The 17,836-nt window shown below is 50.1% G+C and overlaps 1 protein-coding gene across 1 annotated transcript; it reads right to left on the bottom strand.

The window, feature by feature from the left end:
- Nucleotides 1-132: 132 nt before the first annotated feature.
- Nucleotides 133-13,938, bottom strand: LOC135809844 (uncharacterized). Its single transcript, XM_065323280.1, has 10 exons — nt 13,088-13,938; nt 10,885-11,433; nt 9,861-10,305; nt 8,597-8,824; nt 7,367-7,497; nt 5,507-5,983; nt 4,522-4,990; nt 3,489-4,022; nt 2,963-3,169; nt 133-2,415 (listed from the first exon to the last, which is right to left on the bottom strand). Exons 1-10 carry the CDS (start codon nt 13,169-13,171, stop codon nt 773-775), a joined length of 4,767 nt encoding a protein of 1,588 aa, XP_065179352.1. The 5' UTR covers nt 13,172-13,938; the 3' UTR covers nt 133-772.
- Between the last annotated feature and the right edge of the window lie 3,898 nt (nt 13,939-17,836).

The following is a 17,836-nucleotide window of genomic DNA, read 5'->3' as shown; positions in this document are numbered from 1 at the left end:
TGGCGCATGAACGGACACAGGAAGAACATTTAATTATAACTTTGGGATCCGATTTAGGATCAGGGGGATATTTTGGTGGAGTTGGTCATTTTCTGTGTGTGTGTGTGTGTACGTGTGTGTGTGTGTGGGGGGGGGGGGGTGTTGTGTGTGTGTGTGTGTGTGTGTGTGTGTGCATGTGTGTATGTGTGTGTGTTTTTGTGCAACGCCATGCCCAATTCTGTTGACTTTGCGATTTCTCTCTCTTCTCTTCTCTCTTCTTGTCGTTGTCTCCCGCTTCTGGGAGCGGCGTGGCCCGATAGGGTAGCTGTACATAGTAGTAGTAGTAGTAGTAGTAGTAGTAGTGTGTGTGTGTGTGTGTGTTTGTGTGTGTTTGTGTGCCACGTGACCCTTGTGGCAGTGGCAGGACAGGTGTGTGTGTGTGTGTGTGTGTGTGTGTGTGCGTGTGCGTGCGTGTGTATGTGTGCAGCGCATGTGGCAGGTGCTGCCGATCAAAGAGGGGTTTCCAGCTCCACAGCTGCGCAAAGTATACCCGAACTCTCGTTGGCCGCTAGCCTGCGGAGCGTGCTGTGTACCGTATTAAACGACCTACCCCGTGTGTCTGTCGGCCCCTCGTATGAGGGGACATGTGACCGTTTTACGGCAATGTTCAGGACAGGACAGGACAGGTGTGTGTGTGTGTGTGTGTGCGCACGCGCGTGTGTGTGTGTGTGCATCTATGGTGGTGAGATTTAGAGCTTTCGGTCAGTTGATTTCTAGTATACTCAGTCTGCATCTAAGGCGGGGGCTGATACGCTTGATCAGATAGTGGGAAGTATGAGAATGTGTATGGTCTGGTGAAGCGGTTGCGACCAAACATGTCCAACAGCTTACTCTCACTGATTGCACCAGCAATGAGCCGCTGTCGAACTTGCTCGGGACTCTCCTTCCCGCGTGGGCCCTTTTCAGTTGACGCAGCGGCAGCACCGAAATTCGGGCAGGATTTCTGGGCTAAATAGTCACGTACTGGATTACTGAGGAGGGTTTTGTCTTCATTTTCCTCAGGTGATAGGTCTTGATCACCTTCTGGCGAAGATACCGTAATTGTTTCATCATTATCACCGTCAACCTCTCCTGTTGGCACAAACTCTTCATCACCCTCTTCTAATACTTGAATTACAGGAACTACTTTCCCATCGGCTGGTCGATGACGACGGCGCTGCCTTGAGCCACGAGACGCCGTTCTGCAGTCGGAACTTGGCCGTCTGTAAATTTGCTCTCGGCTGGAAGCTCTGCTGCCCATTCCAGATACCAGCAGTTGACGGTCCTCGCTGTCCGAGCCACCATGTCGTCTGTTGTTTCCGCTCCCGTCTGTACCTCTTGCTTCCTCGCCACCTCTGTAAAGCGCATCGGTGTGCGGCCTACGGTTGTTGCCCTTTGCTGCTCCTCCACCGCCACCAACACCTGCATTGCCTTGCTGGATGCCTTTACCATCGTGATGAGTTCCCGCACCATGCCCATCGGGTAGTGCAGTCCCGGGCGGGTGCTGATCCGAACCTAAAGATTTGTCGCCAAGTTCTCCGTTTTGAAATCGACCTTTCCTCTGATGTGGATCTCCGTTTTGATACTGACCATTGTTTCGAAGTTTTCCTCCGTTTCCCAGAGCATCTTGCTCACCATGTCTCTGATCAGCTCCGGTTGAACCACTGAAATCGTTTCCATGGTTACGTTCTGAGCCTGTGTTCTCTCCGTTGCCGGAGGTGTCATTTGCTGTGCTGGGACCCCCTCTTCCAGATTGTTCTGTGTTGGAATCAGTAGAGTGTTTGTTCGGTTGACCAGTGTGTTCACTGTTGCCGTCCTTGCCTTCTCCAGCTCTGTCTTTTCCATCACCAGCTAATGTTCTGTCTGATTTGCCTGCAATCCCATGAGGCAACGCATTGCCAAAACGGTCCGCATTATGGCCTGCAGTACCGCTTGAATCGAGTGACGATGGGGACGATGGCGTAGTAAACTGCAATGAGGCGTCCTTGCCACGTCGTTGCGCGCTTCCACCGTGCTGTGTGCCATCACTATCACTGCTGTCATGATCACCATCATGTGCACCGTGTGCTCCTCTCTGACCAGCTCTGGTGTGGCTTGTTTGAGCAGTGTCCGAGCCGCTCACGCCCGAGTCATTGGAATCATGGTGAGTGGCACCCTCGGTATGCGCCGTTGATGCGTTGTTCTTGTAGCGTCCATCTTGCACGTTGCTTTCCTCCACTCCTCTTTTGTGAGGCTTAGGTTGCAATGCTTTTGCTGAGTTTCGGCGAGACCTGTTTGCACTGCTTGCCCGCGACACCATTGTGAACGAGGCTGGAGAGCCAGTCACTTGAAGTCGTTCAGCGTCCAAGTCAGCCAGGTTGCTACGGAACTTGGCCATGAGCTCCGAAGGGTTGATGTCTGCATAATGGACGCAAAGGAACATGCAATCATGATGTGTGTGGTTTGTACATTGGTTGGAACGTAGGCCTTCTAAACATGAGGTTGCACGGTGGGCTTGAATACCAGAAGGAGCAAAATTCATTTCCACCCCAGGAGACCCATCTGTGATCAAATGCCACTACACTGTGGGGAAGACAAAGGCAACTAGGGATAGATGATATGAGCATCTCCCTTTCAATCTTGAGCTCATTGTAACATGAGGTCTCACATCCTGCTCCTAAGATCAGAATTCATTATGGACTACTCTATTCTCTTTGCCATTTCACATACACCCAGCATTGATGAAATTTTGTGTATGACCTTGAAAGACACTCCAGCGCAGAAAATGACATCCCTGTGTAAAAAAAAACCGGACCGTGAACACATTACATGATCTCGTGATACAGTGTAGCAGGCACAAGGGGCTTCACAAAGGTTGCAATCAGCACAGTATGATATGAACCTCTTTTCAAGCAAGACGTCACAATGCGCCGTCTGTACTGTGTCAATGTAGTTAGTCGCTCACCTTTGTCCAGCGCTGGAAGTGACTTTGTCAACATGATGTTGTCGTCCCCGGGCATTGGACTTAGCCCGCCGGAGTTCCCAGGTGGTGTCCTGCCTTCCAAGTGAAGCCGCACATTGTTATGTTTTGTCGGCGCGACAACTGACTCCTTGTCGCTGAAATCAGCGGCAGTCGTGTTCTCTCCCGTGGATCCAGAGTGGTCGCTATCGCCTGTGCGAGCAAGCAGGACACATACATGATTCAGGCATGATGCGGGTGACAAGGCACCCATGATCACCAGTTACATGTACACCCTAGGGATAGAGATATTCATTCCTCCAGGTGACTCCAAGTTCTACTCATAGGTGATTACCAGGCAACACAATCATACAACACGTACATGTATGATTACGACTTATGCACACAACGGCATGTACAGGGTAGTAGCGGTGTCTCCAGAAAGTCCACTGTTATTTTGGGATTTGAGATAGCTGAGGGGAGCTGGACAATTTGGCCACTATACAGAACGCTACATGTTACGCTAACCCACCTCCGGTTTCTCCCATCCGGCGGCCATTCGTCAAGCGCTCAGCTGCTCCTTCATCACCTTGGTAGACACTGGTGGCATCGCTGTCGTAGTCAGTACCGGATCCGTAGCTGTCGTCGCCACCAGCCTCTCTCACCTTGCCCCTACGCCTCTCCGGTCTGCTGCGCTCCGCTCTACTCTTTGCAAGGACCTCCGTGCCAAACTGGTTTCCCACCACCCTGAGGGAGTTGAGGTCGTGTGCTTCTGCGGGTGGCACGTCGGCGTGATTAGTTGTGGGAGCGGCACTGGCGGTGGTGATAGCTTGCTGCTTGCGCTGCTGATCCATCAGTCTGTTGTACCAATGCCAGTCGGGCAATGGAGCATGCTGACCAGGCAACGCTGCATCGATGTTTGCCAACGACAAGGCTGTTGCCTCGTTCTTCAGGTGGTGAGCACCGGTTTTGGTTGCTTTGGTCTGCTGTGGTGCGGCGGCGCTTTGCACCATGTCTTGTAGTATCATCTTGACGGTGTCGATGAAAGCGGCTCGATTCTGCGTAACTGTACAGGAGAACAGAATAGAGAACACAGAAAAAATCTGTTGCTAAGCTATTTTGCTGAAAAAATACCAAACCCATGTTCAGAAGATGGTTGGAATCATGGATAACAATAATGTATGTTAGACACTATCATGCAGCGTTTGGGATGTTGAGCTTATGTAATGATGGTCCACTCTATGTCATTGTATATACCGTATATTCTCTATTACAAGCACAGGTCTCCATTACTAGCGCAGTCTCTAATACTAGCACACTGTGAGCACCTTTCGAAACATTATAAGCACAGTCTCTATTACTAGCACGGTCTTTGTGGAAATCAGTGCTGCATGCATAATATCTAGCATGTATTTCTTCTTGCTCTGTATTGATGTATTGGTTGAAAAAATATAAGCACGGTCTCCAATATAAGCGCGGTCTCCAATATAAGCACGGGGTAGAGGGGTGTTGAAAAAATATAAGCACGGCGCTTATAATAGAGAATATATATTTCCTAAACTTACGTGCCATGCTCCGATCCCGATTGCTATTCTGCAGGAGCAGCTTTTCAGCCTTTTTCAGCAGGAACACAAGAAAGTCCCTATCCAGCTGCTGCAGCTCCGGTGGCAACTCGTCGAATGGAATGGGCAGGTCATTCTCCTGCTGCTGCTCCTGATGTTGTTCTGAAGTGTCGGCCGCACGATGGTTGAGGTTGTGCATCAGCTTGCCATGGTGATGCTTTCTCGCAGCCACCACCTGCGGGTCGGTTCCGATATTTCCTAGAAAATGATGCGAGGATACCGTAGAGAGAGCGTCCGTGGGAGCAGCTTTCAGCTGCTGCTGCTGCTGCTTTTGACCTTGCTGCTGCTTGCGTGGCTGCTGATATTGGTGTTGGTGTTGGTGTTGAGGAGGACGATGATGTTGGTGATGGTGTTGATGATGATGATGATGATGATGATGATGATGGTCGATGGGGCGTATGTGTACATCATTCTGGGTGGTGAAGAAAATGACACAAAAAAAACGTTCATTACTTTCTCATTATATTCTTGGAATTCCTATCGGCAACTTAGGCTAAGAGAAGTACAGCAAAGGTTGATATCCAAATGATGACATGTCCGTACAGGTCTGGTTAATGGCCGGGTTCATAAAAGCGGCAAACAATCGGCCCGCACAGTACTCGCGGCAATCAGACTCCAAACTTTCTCGTGCATGCATGAGAGTGTACCGATGCGCAAGTGGGCAGTATATATGTGTGTGTGTGTTTTTGTGTGTGTGTGTGTGTGTGTGTGTGTGTGTGTGTGTGCGTGTGTGTGCGCGCGCGCGCGTGTGTGTACATTGTGTCTTTCTTTCTGTGCCTGTGTGTAAGGGAGGGGGGGGGGAGGCTATCGCATAAATATTATCTTTCAGAAAGCATGGAAAGTGACGCTCACACGAAAAACCCATTCAGGCCCAAACATAGCTTCTGTCAGCTACAGTATGATAATAAATTCGCATGGAGGAACTCACCACAAACCTCAGCTCTGTGTCAACAGTTGTGGCTGTTGATTGCGGTAACCTGCCACTCTGCGACACAATGAGTGGTGTTCCATAGCCTCCCAGCTGCATGTTCACTACAGATATACACGACTTGCTCTTCTTCATGCTAGCTTCTTTCCTTGCCTTTACACGCACTCTTCCCTGTGCTGAACGGCATCGCTCTGCCCTTGGCTTCGGGTCAACCTTTCCCTGCTTGTCAAGCTGTACGTTTCCCTCAGGCTTCACTGCTGCTGTGTTGGCAGTTGGTATGGAGGGCAATGACGAGGTCAGTGCCTGTCGGGTGTTCTCACTCACTTGGTTGAAGTGCTGCTGGACTGGGAGAGCAGCTGGGTTCTTGAGCGTGCCTTCATGTCTTCCTTGTGGATATGTCTTTAGAAGCTGTGTCTCAAGTGGCATGTACATTGGCGCATCTAGCATGTAAGCTGCACTATAGTGTTGGGCCGGTGCCTGAAGTTAGCACAAAGACACATGCAGGAAACTATCGCCATAATTTCTGCTTTCAATTTACTTGCACGGTATTGTCCAGATGTTAAGCGGGGGAAATACCCTGGTGATACATTCCAGTTGATTATAATCTTCTAGATCAACACACACACACACGCACGCGCACGCGCACGCGCACGCGCACGCGCACGCGCACGCGCACGCACACGCACACGCACACGCACACGCACACGCACACGCACACACACACACACACACACACACACAGCTCCATCAATCCACCTCATGACTTAATAAATGTACTGAAGTAGAAACCAATTACCCTACATACTCCTGTACTTCAAGTACTGTGCGGCTCAATGAAATCCGATCGTGTGAGTCAAGTTAGCGCCCTGAGCCAGTCCACAGTCCAGTGTTCGCAGGTCTGGGGCCACGCAACGGCCGGCATGGCATTCACTACATGTAAAGCATGCACTACATGTAAAGCATGATCGGATTTCATTCAGCAGCGCTGTAGGTATAACCTGTAGTATCAACCGGTTGTAGTACCCCCCCCCCCCACCCCCCCCCCCCCCCACCCGTACACAAATACATATCCATACCCTTCAGACATTAGAGACGTTTTGCAGAGCAAACGTTTGCGCGAATTTTCGTCTCACCTCACGAAGAGCGAACCTTTGTGCGAACGTTCACAGCTTTGAACGTGAAAGTTGAAGGAAACGCAAAACAAACTTTCTCACTAATCTTCGCTGATCGCGGACCAGTGGTGAACCATTCTCACGCGATGTTTTGTGCTTCATCTTTCCCAATCCAGTAGATCTACTCTTGGCTTGGTCCGTAGGTTCTAGTTTTCCTGTATGGCAGCCCATTTTGCTTTATCTCCGGAACCATGGCCGATCGCCCGCCTGCTCATCGCCTCAGAGTCGGCTACAGCAGTGAGGCTTTTTTGATTTGCTGGTACTGATGCGCCGGATTACAGCACAGGCCAGCCTGTTTGTCTGCGAGTCTCCGGCCATGGACAACGTAGTCAAAGAGCTCTGGTCTCAGGCCGAGTCAGGGTGCTGCCACTCGCAGCAAATAAATTCTCAATTGGATGAAGCTCCGAGAACGACTTCTCAAACAAGTGCCATCGCGCGACTGCACGTGAACTTTTCTTGGAGCGAAAATCATACAAAACACAAACTAACTTCGCGCGAGCATTCGCAGAAATATTCGCGAGCCCAGACACGAAAATCATGTGAGTGTTCGCTCTGCAAAACCTCTCTGTTACTGCGAGTGTGTGCCTGCATACATGCTCTTCGAAATAGAGACATGTGCATACTGAGCTCCGAAGCCCGTGTTCGTCAGTGTCTGCAGAGGTTCCAGGAGTGGCCGAATAGAACTCACCAAGACATGGCTGTGCATAGTATGTGCGTTGCTGCTGCTGTTGCCGTACAGGTTTGACATTGTCGTGCGTCTCCCGTCTGCATCCAGTGGCATGAGGTTTATGACTGTGGGTGACCTCCAATTGTGGAATTCTACAAACATGAACAAAAGCAGCACAAGCATTCTTCCAGCTGAGCTGCAGTCGTGGCCAAATCCGACCCACTACTAGTCAAAAGCAACGCCACGCTTCCATGTCAATAATGAAGTGCATGATTGTAGAGCATTCACAGTCCAAAAACCCATTCGACCACCGCAATAGTCTCACGATGCTTGGGGCTGCTTTCAGCTCACGCCGGGTTGAATTTCTTTGGCCACATCTGTACATGCCCTGGCTTTTGGGCTGACATGCTTTGCAAGTCTCCATGATGCAACAACCAAAAGATAAAATCTTTCATATGCATGAAGTTGAACCCCACTATGGATCATTTGTAGATCATGGCACTGGGTGATATGTTCACCAAGGTTGCCTCAATACGTTGCTGCTTTATCGGAGTTTGATACTAAATTGATAGCTATTTTGACATGGTCAATTTCAATGTCTCAACGGAATTTTCCTCGCTATGGTTGTGATTTGAGAAGAAGTTTTGCGATTGGATTCCATAATGGTTGTGATGTGCAAGTGAACTGGGTCAGCTGTGTGCGCATTGTTTATTTACTTCTATCAATATCTCATAGCATGTCGTTGAAACTGCCAATAATGTAGAGATATAGGTGATTGCCAACCATGGCCTATAGAATGAAACAAGAGAAGCGATAAAGAGAGTTGTGGAGTGATGGAGTTCACTGGTACGGTCAGACCTCGCATAACCGCACACATCCGTTTCCCACAAAAATATGCGGATAGGCGAGGGAACCGGATAATCGAACACATATACTATATGTATCCATGGCATGTGCCGTAAATCGGTAACGAATGATTTTCTTCCCGATGGCGAGGGATCTGGATAAAAGAGGACCGGATAAGCGAGGTCTGACTGTAAACTCATGGTGCCCAGAAAATACCTTCTCCGTAAAATAAAAACTCAAACATGCTTCAACGCATGGTTTTGAGCCTGAGATAATGAGCTTCGTGTTGCAGTGACTCTCCATGCCTGATTTAGTTCATCTTTAAATACGGCACAACACTGTGTACTCGTTTCGAATAGTTCGCTCTTTATGGAATGTGATACGGCATAGGTTGGATTATCTTACCAGTGAAATCGCCTTTAAGTCTGCTGTGTTTCGCCTGACGAGCGCGACTATTTGCACCGTTGCCATTCAGCTGACGAACGATTGCGGGCAACTCAGTCGTCTTGATAGAGGTCACTGTGTTCCGGTGTGTCAATTTATCATTGGTTGAGTACGATGTTGCTGGAATAGCCGGGAGCTGTGTTCGTGCATGTTGGCCATAGCGAGTCTTCGTAGGGCTGACACCCAATTCTGGATTGTAAGGAGATAAATAGATAGATAGAGAGAAAGAGAGAGAGAGAGAGAGAGAGAGAGAGAGAGAGAGAGAGAGAGAGAGAGAGAGAGAGAGAGAGAGAGAGAGAGAGAGGAGGGAGAGAGAATGAGAGAGAGAAAGAGAAAGAGAGAAAGAGAGAGAGAGAGAGAGAGAGAGAGAGAGAGAGAGAGAGAGAGAGAGGGAGAGAGAGAGAGAAAGAGAGAGAGACAACACAAGTTACAATATCGAATCTGACGGAATCATATTTGACAAGGCTAGTGTCAGGGATGTGGCTACTTCAGTAGAAGTTCCTTGTCACCGGGTCAGTGGTGATTAATTACGACAATTGGTTCCGAATTGTTGGAGCTGTGAGCCAGTTGAGTATGTACTGTCGTGGACATGGAAATCCGGTCGCACGTCTAGCGGCCCCAGGGCGCTGGCCATGCAGCCGTGGATAAGCGGTACACACACATGCATTTATGCGTTGCAGCCCGCTGGTCGCATCGGATCAACCTAATTGTTATGTGCACTGCACGCAGCGTTCTGTACGTGCTGAGGGCGCCGGCCCCGGTCAATCGACTGGATTTCCATGTCCGCTACAGTACCTGCCTGTATGGGCATGTACCAGGACGTGAATTTCAACTTGGTCCGAAGGTACCTAGCGAACCTTTCCTGATCGGGTATTTTTGGTTTCTCATCCGAGTCAGTGGCTTGGGGTGACCCAGATGATCCGGTTCTGCCCACACCTATCAGGATGTTGAACTTGCACCTCATGACCACTGCAGTTCCAGCAAAGTACAGGGAATGTTCTATATGGTGAATTTGGTCATCTACATAGTAAGAAATGTGTGCGTCACCTACTGAATGCGAAGATTAGCCTATCTCATGCCAGAAGTACATCGCATCGCAGAAGGTTGATCGGGTATACAGCGCCTCCTCTACTAAACTCAAAATGGAAGACATAATTGTACAATGACTAAAGTGAAGACACGATCAGTTCCGAGGATATGAACATGCTTGTTTGATATACATTACCTCCTAGGCCACTGTCGCGCGTCATGCGACCATGCAGGCTGGAGGCAACGCTGGCGGCATTGGAAAACCCCGTGCTGGAAATGGCGGGTGGCATGGCTGCTCCGCCGCCGCGATGGCCGCCGCCGCCCGCCGCACCGCACACGGCACCGCCGTGCAATGAGAGTCCAGTGCTGCTGCACAGGCTGCTGCCCATTCCGCTGTCCATGCTGGCACTGTTGGGGCGCGTGGCCGCGTCGGCCTTTGACAGCACCGACGACGAAATGCCGAGCGGATTCGAGTAGTCGACCACCGGGCCGTGTCGGCTGGGGTAGTGCTTAGCTATGCGACTCATGGCCTGCTCATGCATGGCTTGCTCCGTATCAACACCATCCAGTGCGCTCAAGCTGGATGAAAATCTGCGTTGATGTACGAGTCGGCTGCTGTGTCCAGGATACCGGTTGTGTACCTGGAGCATACCGTATGGATAGGTCAGAACAGGAAACCGTGACAGTGTTTACTGGCATCGACTGTGTCTTGGCATGGCAAGCAACATCTTTTAGATAATATTTCTATTCCACAAACCTTACCCGATGGGGTGATCGCGGCGATGTTGGTGGTGATGGGGCGGGGGTTGCCGGGGGTGGTTTTGGTGGTGATGGTGTTTAGGAAGGATCTTTATTTGGCTGTACTGGGGCTGCCAGCGCACAGACAAAGCTCCGGTGAGCATTCCTGGCATGCTTGCTGAGGATACAAGATACCAAAACTATCTACTTATACAGAAGGCAGTGCAGAATCACGTTCAGTCGATGCAGCCTGAGCTGAGCAGAGCGCTTAGTACAGCAGAGTTTATTGGGCTGTGGACATGTACACACACACACACACACACACACACACACACACACACACACACACACACACACACACACACACACACACACACACACACACACACACACACAACACACACACACACATGCACAAGCGCACGCACACCGTCAGTAATCTAAGTTCTGCAGGGAAGAAAGACATCAGGACAGAAGGTTACCTTTTTAGCTCTGTTGTATACTCCATGGCGGGAATAATGGGGATGTCTTCCGGACAGGAATTGCCCTGGTCCGCTTTGCACTGGGTCTGCGACGAAGTTAAGCCATGAATAGTAGTGGTGAAGATCAGGCAGACTACCCGTCATGATCTGTAAGCCTCCTGGGCGCCCCGTTTGCTGAACGTGACTATCCTGGTTGACCTTGGCATTCGTCTGGATCGGAGGGAGCTTCAGTGGTTGACTTGCGGCGGCAGCTCCCTTTGATGGCTTGCTCCTGTGGTGGTGCATTCTGGTCTTCTTAGGCTGAGCTGCGGGGGTCTTCAAGCGGCACTTGGTGCCGTACACGACACCCATCGAGGCCAGCAGGTCGTTTGCCGTTGTTTTGGACTGTTGGCCATTGTGAAGCTGTGTGGTCTTCTGGCCATGCCAAGTTTCATACCTGGGGCGTCTCCTCGCCGCAACCTGACAACTACAGGTTTTCTTTGTACAGCCCGTGCATGGCATCGACCTGGTCATTATGCCATTTTGAATTCCCGGAAGCTTGAGAGGATCCTGAAAGTGAGGCAAACATACCCACACATACATAATTATGTACATGAAGACGAGTGTGTTTCACAGCTCCCATCGATCAGAGGTGGCACATATCATACAGTAGAATGAAATTACCGTACCATTACAATGTTTCCCATTTTCCACAAATAAAAAAAAGAAGAGATGGTCAGTGTTCTTCACTTCAGATAGAGCGTTTTAATGTGTTCCATTCACGCAGGTTTGCTGAGTGGACAGCGGCATTCTTCTCGTGTGTTGCAGACGGCAGTCGTGAGTCGGTCAAGTGTTGGCCAGTCGCCAGGAAACGTCGATTTGCTGTTACAGTGAAGCTGCGTGAAGCGTCGTCCCGAATTTTATTTTGGACGTTAAAAAAGAGATTGAATGTGTCCCCAAATATTCTTAGATTGTCCGCCAGCCTCAGCCAGTGGGCTGGACAGTGAGCACGTGACACGTCGCTATTCACACTATTTCGAAAAGAAGGAGGAAATACTTTTCCAGTTTGCTTGAATAACGTAAACTTTTCTCATCCTAATTGGACCATCTTTTAAATTCAGTAGTCTCTTTCTTCCCCCATTCATGTCCCGGCCAGGCCTCTACAGCATACCCTGCCTGTTTTTCGCGCTAGCTGCTTACAAGTTCTCCTTAGGCACCCTGTAAGAAAGCCATAGGCCTGTTGGGTATACCCAAGTAAAATAATAAATAGTACGACTTAAACGACCAGGTACTCTTTTTCATTGCCTAAGATGGTAATGGTGGTTTGATTGTACTGGTCCACTGGTCCACTGGTCCAGGATGTCAGTACATACATGTACATGTGCCTGAGATTGCTTTGTTTGATCACTGGGACCGCGGCATTGTACGACCCAGTGAGAAGCAATGGCTTGGCCTCTTTTAGCCAACGCATGGGGCAGACTGCTTCAAATCGCACGTTTTTGCCAATAGTTTCAACTTAGAACCTTACTTTCCCCACTGCCATGGCTGGCTATCAGCGTTCCAGCCCTCGCACAAAAATCATTCTATCCCCCCCCCCCCCCCGCCCCCGCCTGGGAAAGGTGAAACGAGTGCAAGTAGGAGTACGTGTATCTTTTTTCCACACGTACAAACAATGATCTGGATGAAAGAAGAGTCATAATTTTATAACCTTTTCAGGAATTATTCAGACCTTCCACCAGAATATGGCTTACATGTATACACACGCTTTCCACTCACTACACTGCACTGCCTAAACACAGCAACACAGCAAAGGGTTTTCTGGAGATAAGAAACTCGGAGAGTAAGGCCTGGGGGTACACACCAAGTCAGGCGTGATATTTGACTTCCAGAAGCCTGCGGCATTCTATACCTTGTGTAACATTGTCATCGCTAGCGCTATGGCTGCACCGGGAAGTGGGGTACACTTGTTCGCTTCTCATTCATTGAGTTCTCACCGGACAAATAAAAGCCACAGAGGCTATGAATTATTGATTCCGGATGAAGAGAAACAACCCGAGACACTTCGCCACAACGAAGCACGAATAATTCACCTTGTCATGAGTGCTGATAATCATCTGTAAACTATTTCAGGGGTTTTACGCGAGCAGGGCTGACTCGTGTTCTCTGGCGGGTCTACTCTAGCCAGGAAATGACCATCGACACACCATATGGCCACTCAACTTACTGTCTTCCATTGTCGATGTCCTTTTCGATCCACCCGTTTTTTTCTTTGCGGATTCCCAATCGGAGGAAGTGTAACCCGGTCCATCGTGAAGACCGATTGCCTTCTCCTCCTCCCTCTCCTATATTCCACAATCCCTCCGAGCGCTTCCAAGCGCACGCTCAGCGTTCAATGGGCGAATAGTTTGAGGTGGCGTCCTGGGAGCTACGTGACGTGAAGTCGTGGGAAAGCTAAACCATCCTCGCCTGTGCCTTGGCGATCTGCTGACGCCGTTCCGTGCCGGGATGCCGAGAGGATCGAGGAAGTTTGCCTACTAAGTTAGCGTAACTCCCGATTCAGACGCCCAAAACGCTCCCCGTTGTGCACGGGAAGCAATGCAGCGCCGAGGAAAGCTATGATCAGCTGGTCCGGAGCAGTCTGTCTCCAACTCCTTCGGCTGGAGTACTCCACGGCAACACTTGCGCTGCCAAGACTGGCAAGAGGCAGCACTGCTTCAGTCTAGAGCCTGATGTGTGGCTGACGCAAGTAACCTGAAGTTGACTGGTTGCACAGCGGGACGTCTCCACAAATCAGCTGCTTTGTGTGTGCCGGAGGCTACGGGACAAAACACCACCCTTCATTGGCCAGAGGCAGACTAGATGTAGCAGTTCTAGGCGTAGGTTGGGTATCAGCACAGATAAACTAAGCGGCCTAAGGTTGTGATGAAGTTGAAACGAAGCTCTTCCCGAAGCTGCATGCTGTTTGCAGCGCGCCATGTGGAAGAGAAAGGCACCACTGCTACTAGTGCTAGGGGTAAGGTTTTGTATCTTGCATTAGGCAGCTCGATAGCGCCTAGGCGTCTAGACCAAAGTGGGCTGGCTAAACACAGTCATCGTGTTAGTAGATCTATGTATGTATCATATGCGTCGACAGTCTAGTGCAGGTTCACCACTCATAATAAGAAAAACACGATTGTAGCTTGGTGTGATCCGTCCACACAATCATGTATTCCGCGGAAATCATGATTCAAACATCTCAAAGATCGAAGACAGTTTCTTGGTCGGAGTAGAGACTAGAGTGACAACGAGCGAGGACGCACAGTGCGTGGACATACAAGTCATGTACGTGGATATAGCAGTAGACTCTGAGATGACACACTTGCTCTGAGTAGATCTACTCGTACATGTGAGCTGTATTAATTTTGCTATGAACATAAGACAGAGAGTTACTCAGTTGTAGTGCAGTACCGAGTAGATCTACACAATAGCCACGCGTCAGAGCGTAGCTGCCACATACCGTAACTACAATGTAATGCCCTTAGACTTAGTAATGGTGTTGCTCACGATGGCGAGTCACAGGGCTGTTGCAGTACTACTGACACTGTGACAGTTCGTACTTCGTAGTCCACCTGCCTACAGATTGTCCACCGCAAACATCGCTGATCAGTGACAGTGCAATGCATGCGGTGCTCAAATCCATGACCAGATGGACAGAAAAAGGCAGAGGGCAACACTGCACTGCCAACACTCATTCTTGCCAGATCTGATCACGTGCCAGTGCCATCGTGTCAAACCATCGCATACGCAACGTAATCCCTCCTCCCCCATATTCACTTGCAGAAGTGTGATGTTGAGAGAATTTCTAATACTTCAGTAATAGGAGTTACCGAGTATCTTACAATTATCATGATTATGGAGAAGCAAGTCACAACTGAGCACTGGGTTTTTCTTGTTCCTAGGAGTGTAACATTAGCTGAATTGTATTAATTTGTAGTACAATAATGTCAATATGTACTGTCATAGCCCGAGAGTGAGGGCTTGTAACTTTTAACTAATACTGCTGATAGCCTACTGTGCGTAGAACGTGGACACACTGTGTCTTCCGGACCGTAGTTGGAACAGTTATTGTACAAAATACTATACGGTGTGTGCCGGCGAGGTCACCTACCCAGTGAGACTGTAAAATGATAGGTTTTGCTGCTGTCAATGGATGAAGCGCACGACTGTGCATTTGCAGTAGAAAGTGCAATACCTGTAGTTATGAATTCGCTTTATAGTAGTAGTACGCTAGGTGTGGATGTGCGTGATTGCACCTGCTTGACCATTGACTGGCTATGCTTTTAATCAAGTACATGTTGCGGTCCAGACGCCGGGTCTAGGCTTGCCCCGTTCTAATACCCTTCCACACTTTGCGTATCTTATGATGACAGCCGCTTCTAGATCACGCAGACCTGTGCGTGTATGTGTGTGCGTGTGCGTGTCCGATCGCCGTTCCGCGCAGCGGACAAAGTAGCAGTTTAGCTGCATGTTTAGCAAGTACTATCGCTACTGCCGCTGCTTGCTGTTTTCTACAATGTGTTATATCATAGCATGCTGTGGCTTTTAGCGAGAGGTTCTTTCCGTGCTCTTCTTCCAAACAGGAACATATTCTCTGCTCTGACGAGATCAGTTGGTTATGTGTGTGTTGGGTTAGGACTGGGTGAAGTTGCGTTATGCCAGCCGTGACTATACTTGTCACAAAACGTTCCGAGGGTTAGAGACGACACAGCCATGGGCGAGACTAACCGGAACACGCTCCCCGAGCGAGTTATCACAAGTGGTGCTGTGACCAGGATGGCTGGTAAGACGGTAGCGACGAAGTTCACCATTCCGAAGAAGAGAAGAGACTTGCATCAGGCGTTGCTCGACGGAGCGAATGCTCTGGATGCAATGCATCGTCGGGCCGCGGCGCAGCAGTTGCGTCGTCATGCGGCGGCGATGCAGGAGTTCGAGAAGGCCAGTGATGTGTTCTGGCGCTCCACTGGACGCCGGCTGGAGCAGGATCCTGATCGGCTGGAGGCTGGGGAGCCACCGGCCAAGAAGGCGCAGCCGGCGCCAAAGCCGAAAGAACCCGTGTGCTGGCGGTGTAGCTCGACCGGACACCGCATGAAGGACTGCACCGCCTTGGTGGTGACTGCTGAGGGTGGTCAGCCGAACGTAGCAGCAGGAGATGAGACGGCATTGTCGTTGGACGATGCCACCGACTGGGCGGCCATGGCAGCGGCAGAGGCGGATGAGGCGCTAGCCACAATTCAGGAGATGGAGTTGTCCAAGACCTGATCGTGGTAGTGTCGTGCTCACGATGGTGACGCCTTGCTCTGCTGGCTATCATTATGCTGTTGCGTACATGTATTGAAGATGTTCAATGATCATGTATCCTGCCTCACTACTGGTTGTGTTGTTGTGTGTGCGGGAACGGGCCTCCACCAGGGAACAAAGAGGTTTGTTCTCTGTTGTGCTCGATAGGCATGGCGCAGTGATGACTGAGCTGCCTTTTGCGATGAGAACTGCATGCTGCATGTTGTTGTTGTTGTTGTAGAAGTTTATTTAACGTCGCACCACAAACAGGCGATTTCGCCTCCTTTGATACATGTGGACGACAGAAGGAATGAGAGAGAGGGGGGGGGGCAGAAGTATGGAGAGAAGAAGGGTAGAAATAAATAAGCAATCAACCTCAGGGCTACACCAAATCAAAAACGGAATGGGAACATACTATATACAAAATAGCTTCATACATATATTGCAAAACACGTTTACTATTCTTCAGTCCGCTATACCACAGAAACACACTAGCCGAAAAGCATTTAAACGGAGCCATGATGCGCTTTTAGCAGGGCACAGAACTGAAGGTGGCTGGGCTCGGAACGGAGATCAGGCGGGAGCTGGTTCCACAGGACTGCGCCGATGAACTGCATGGTCGCTCGACCCGCAGGACCGGGCCAAAATGGTACTCGAACGAGGTGATGTGCTGCTCCCCGAGTGCGGTCACCAGTAACTCTCACGAAGAAGCTGGTGAAGAGGGAGCTAGCTCGGGAGAACAGACAACGACGGACAAAGATGAGGAGCTTAATGTTAAACATGTCCTCCAGGGTGGTGAGGCGGAGCTGTTCAAAGATCGGGCTCGTGCGCGACCACGGTGGCAGACCGAAAAAGCCGCGGATAGCGCACTTCGTTAGACGTGTGAGGGGCTCCATGTTGCCAATTTGAAGTGACGGATAAAAGGCGTTGGAAGCGTACGACAACCTACCCTGGATCATCGACCTGTAAAACAGGATCTTTGACGCCAGGGTGAGGCTTCGGCGGCTCCGCCACAGCGCACCTACTGACTTCCGCACCTGCTGGATTGTGTGATTGACGTGAGGCTCCCAGGAGAGCTGCCCATCTACCATTACGCCCAGGTACCGCGCTTGTTCCACAACTGCAAGGGCTGCATTCCCACAGCGAATTCGAATGTTATCTGTGTCAGGGGCTGGGCCTCTTGGGGTAATCAACAGAGCTTGCGTTTTCTTTTGGTTCAGCATTAGCCCGCGGTCCTCCAACCACTGCGACAGGCCAGTGATGGCTGTGCTTAGAGAAGAGCACACTTGTTCGCAACTGCCCGAGGCTTCAATTGCAATGTCGTCTGCAAATTCCTGGTTTGTGACCTGCTGGGGCAAGCAGCATCGAAGGTTACGGATGTATAGTGTGAACAGGAGGGGGCCGAGGACGGATCCTTGCGGCACCCCTCGACTGCATGCGACGTATTCCGAGCAATTTCCGCCCACGACTACGCGTTGAAGCCGCTCACTCAGGTAACTAGTGAACCATATCTGGACAGTACCGCCGACCCCAATGTCGGATAGCTCCTGTGCCAAGATGGTGTGTTTGACACAGTCGAAAGCCTTCGACATATCCACGAATATCACACCTGTGAGTTTGCGCTCATACTTCGCTTTCAGCCAGCGATTGACAGCTA

This window comes from Sycon ciliatum, chromosome 2 (genome assembly GCF_964019385.1).
Source record: "Sycon ciliatum chromosome 2, ocSycCili1.1, whole genome shotgun sequence".
Lineage (NCBI taxonomy): Eukaryota > Metazoa > Porifera > Calcarea > Leucosolenida > Sycettidae > Sycon > Sycon ciliatum.
This window is presented reverse-complemented; position numbering and strand designations above follow the sequence as displayed.

Excerpts from the sequence above, each read along its gene's own strand:
- LOC135809844 (XM_065323280.1), bottom strand. The coding sequence starts at position 13,171 with ATGGACCGGGTTACACTTCCTCCGATTGGGAATCCGCAAAGAAAAAAA. Across the intron at positions 7,498-8,596 it reads ACTTAAAGGCGATTTCACTG|AATTCCACAATTGGAGGTCA; the intron begins GTAAGATAATCC and ends TCATGTTTGTAG. Across the intron at positions 5,984-7,366 it reads CTATGCACAGCCATGTCTTG|GCACCGGCCCAACACTATAG; the intron begins GTGAGTTCTATT and ends TGCTAACTTCAG.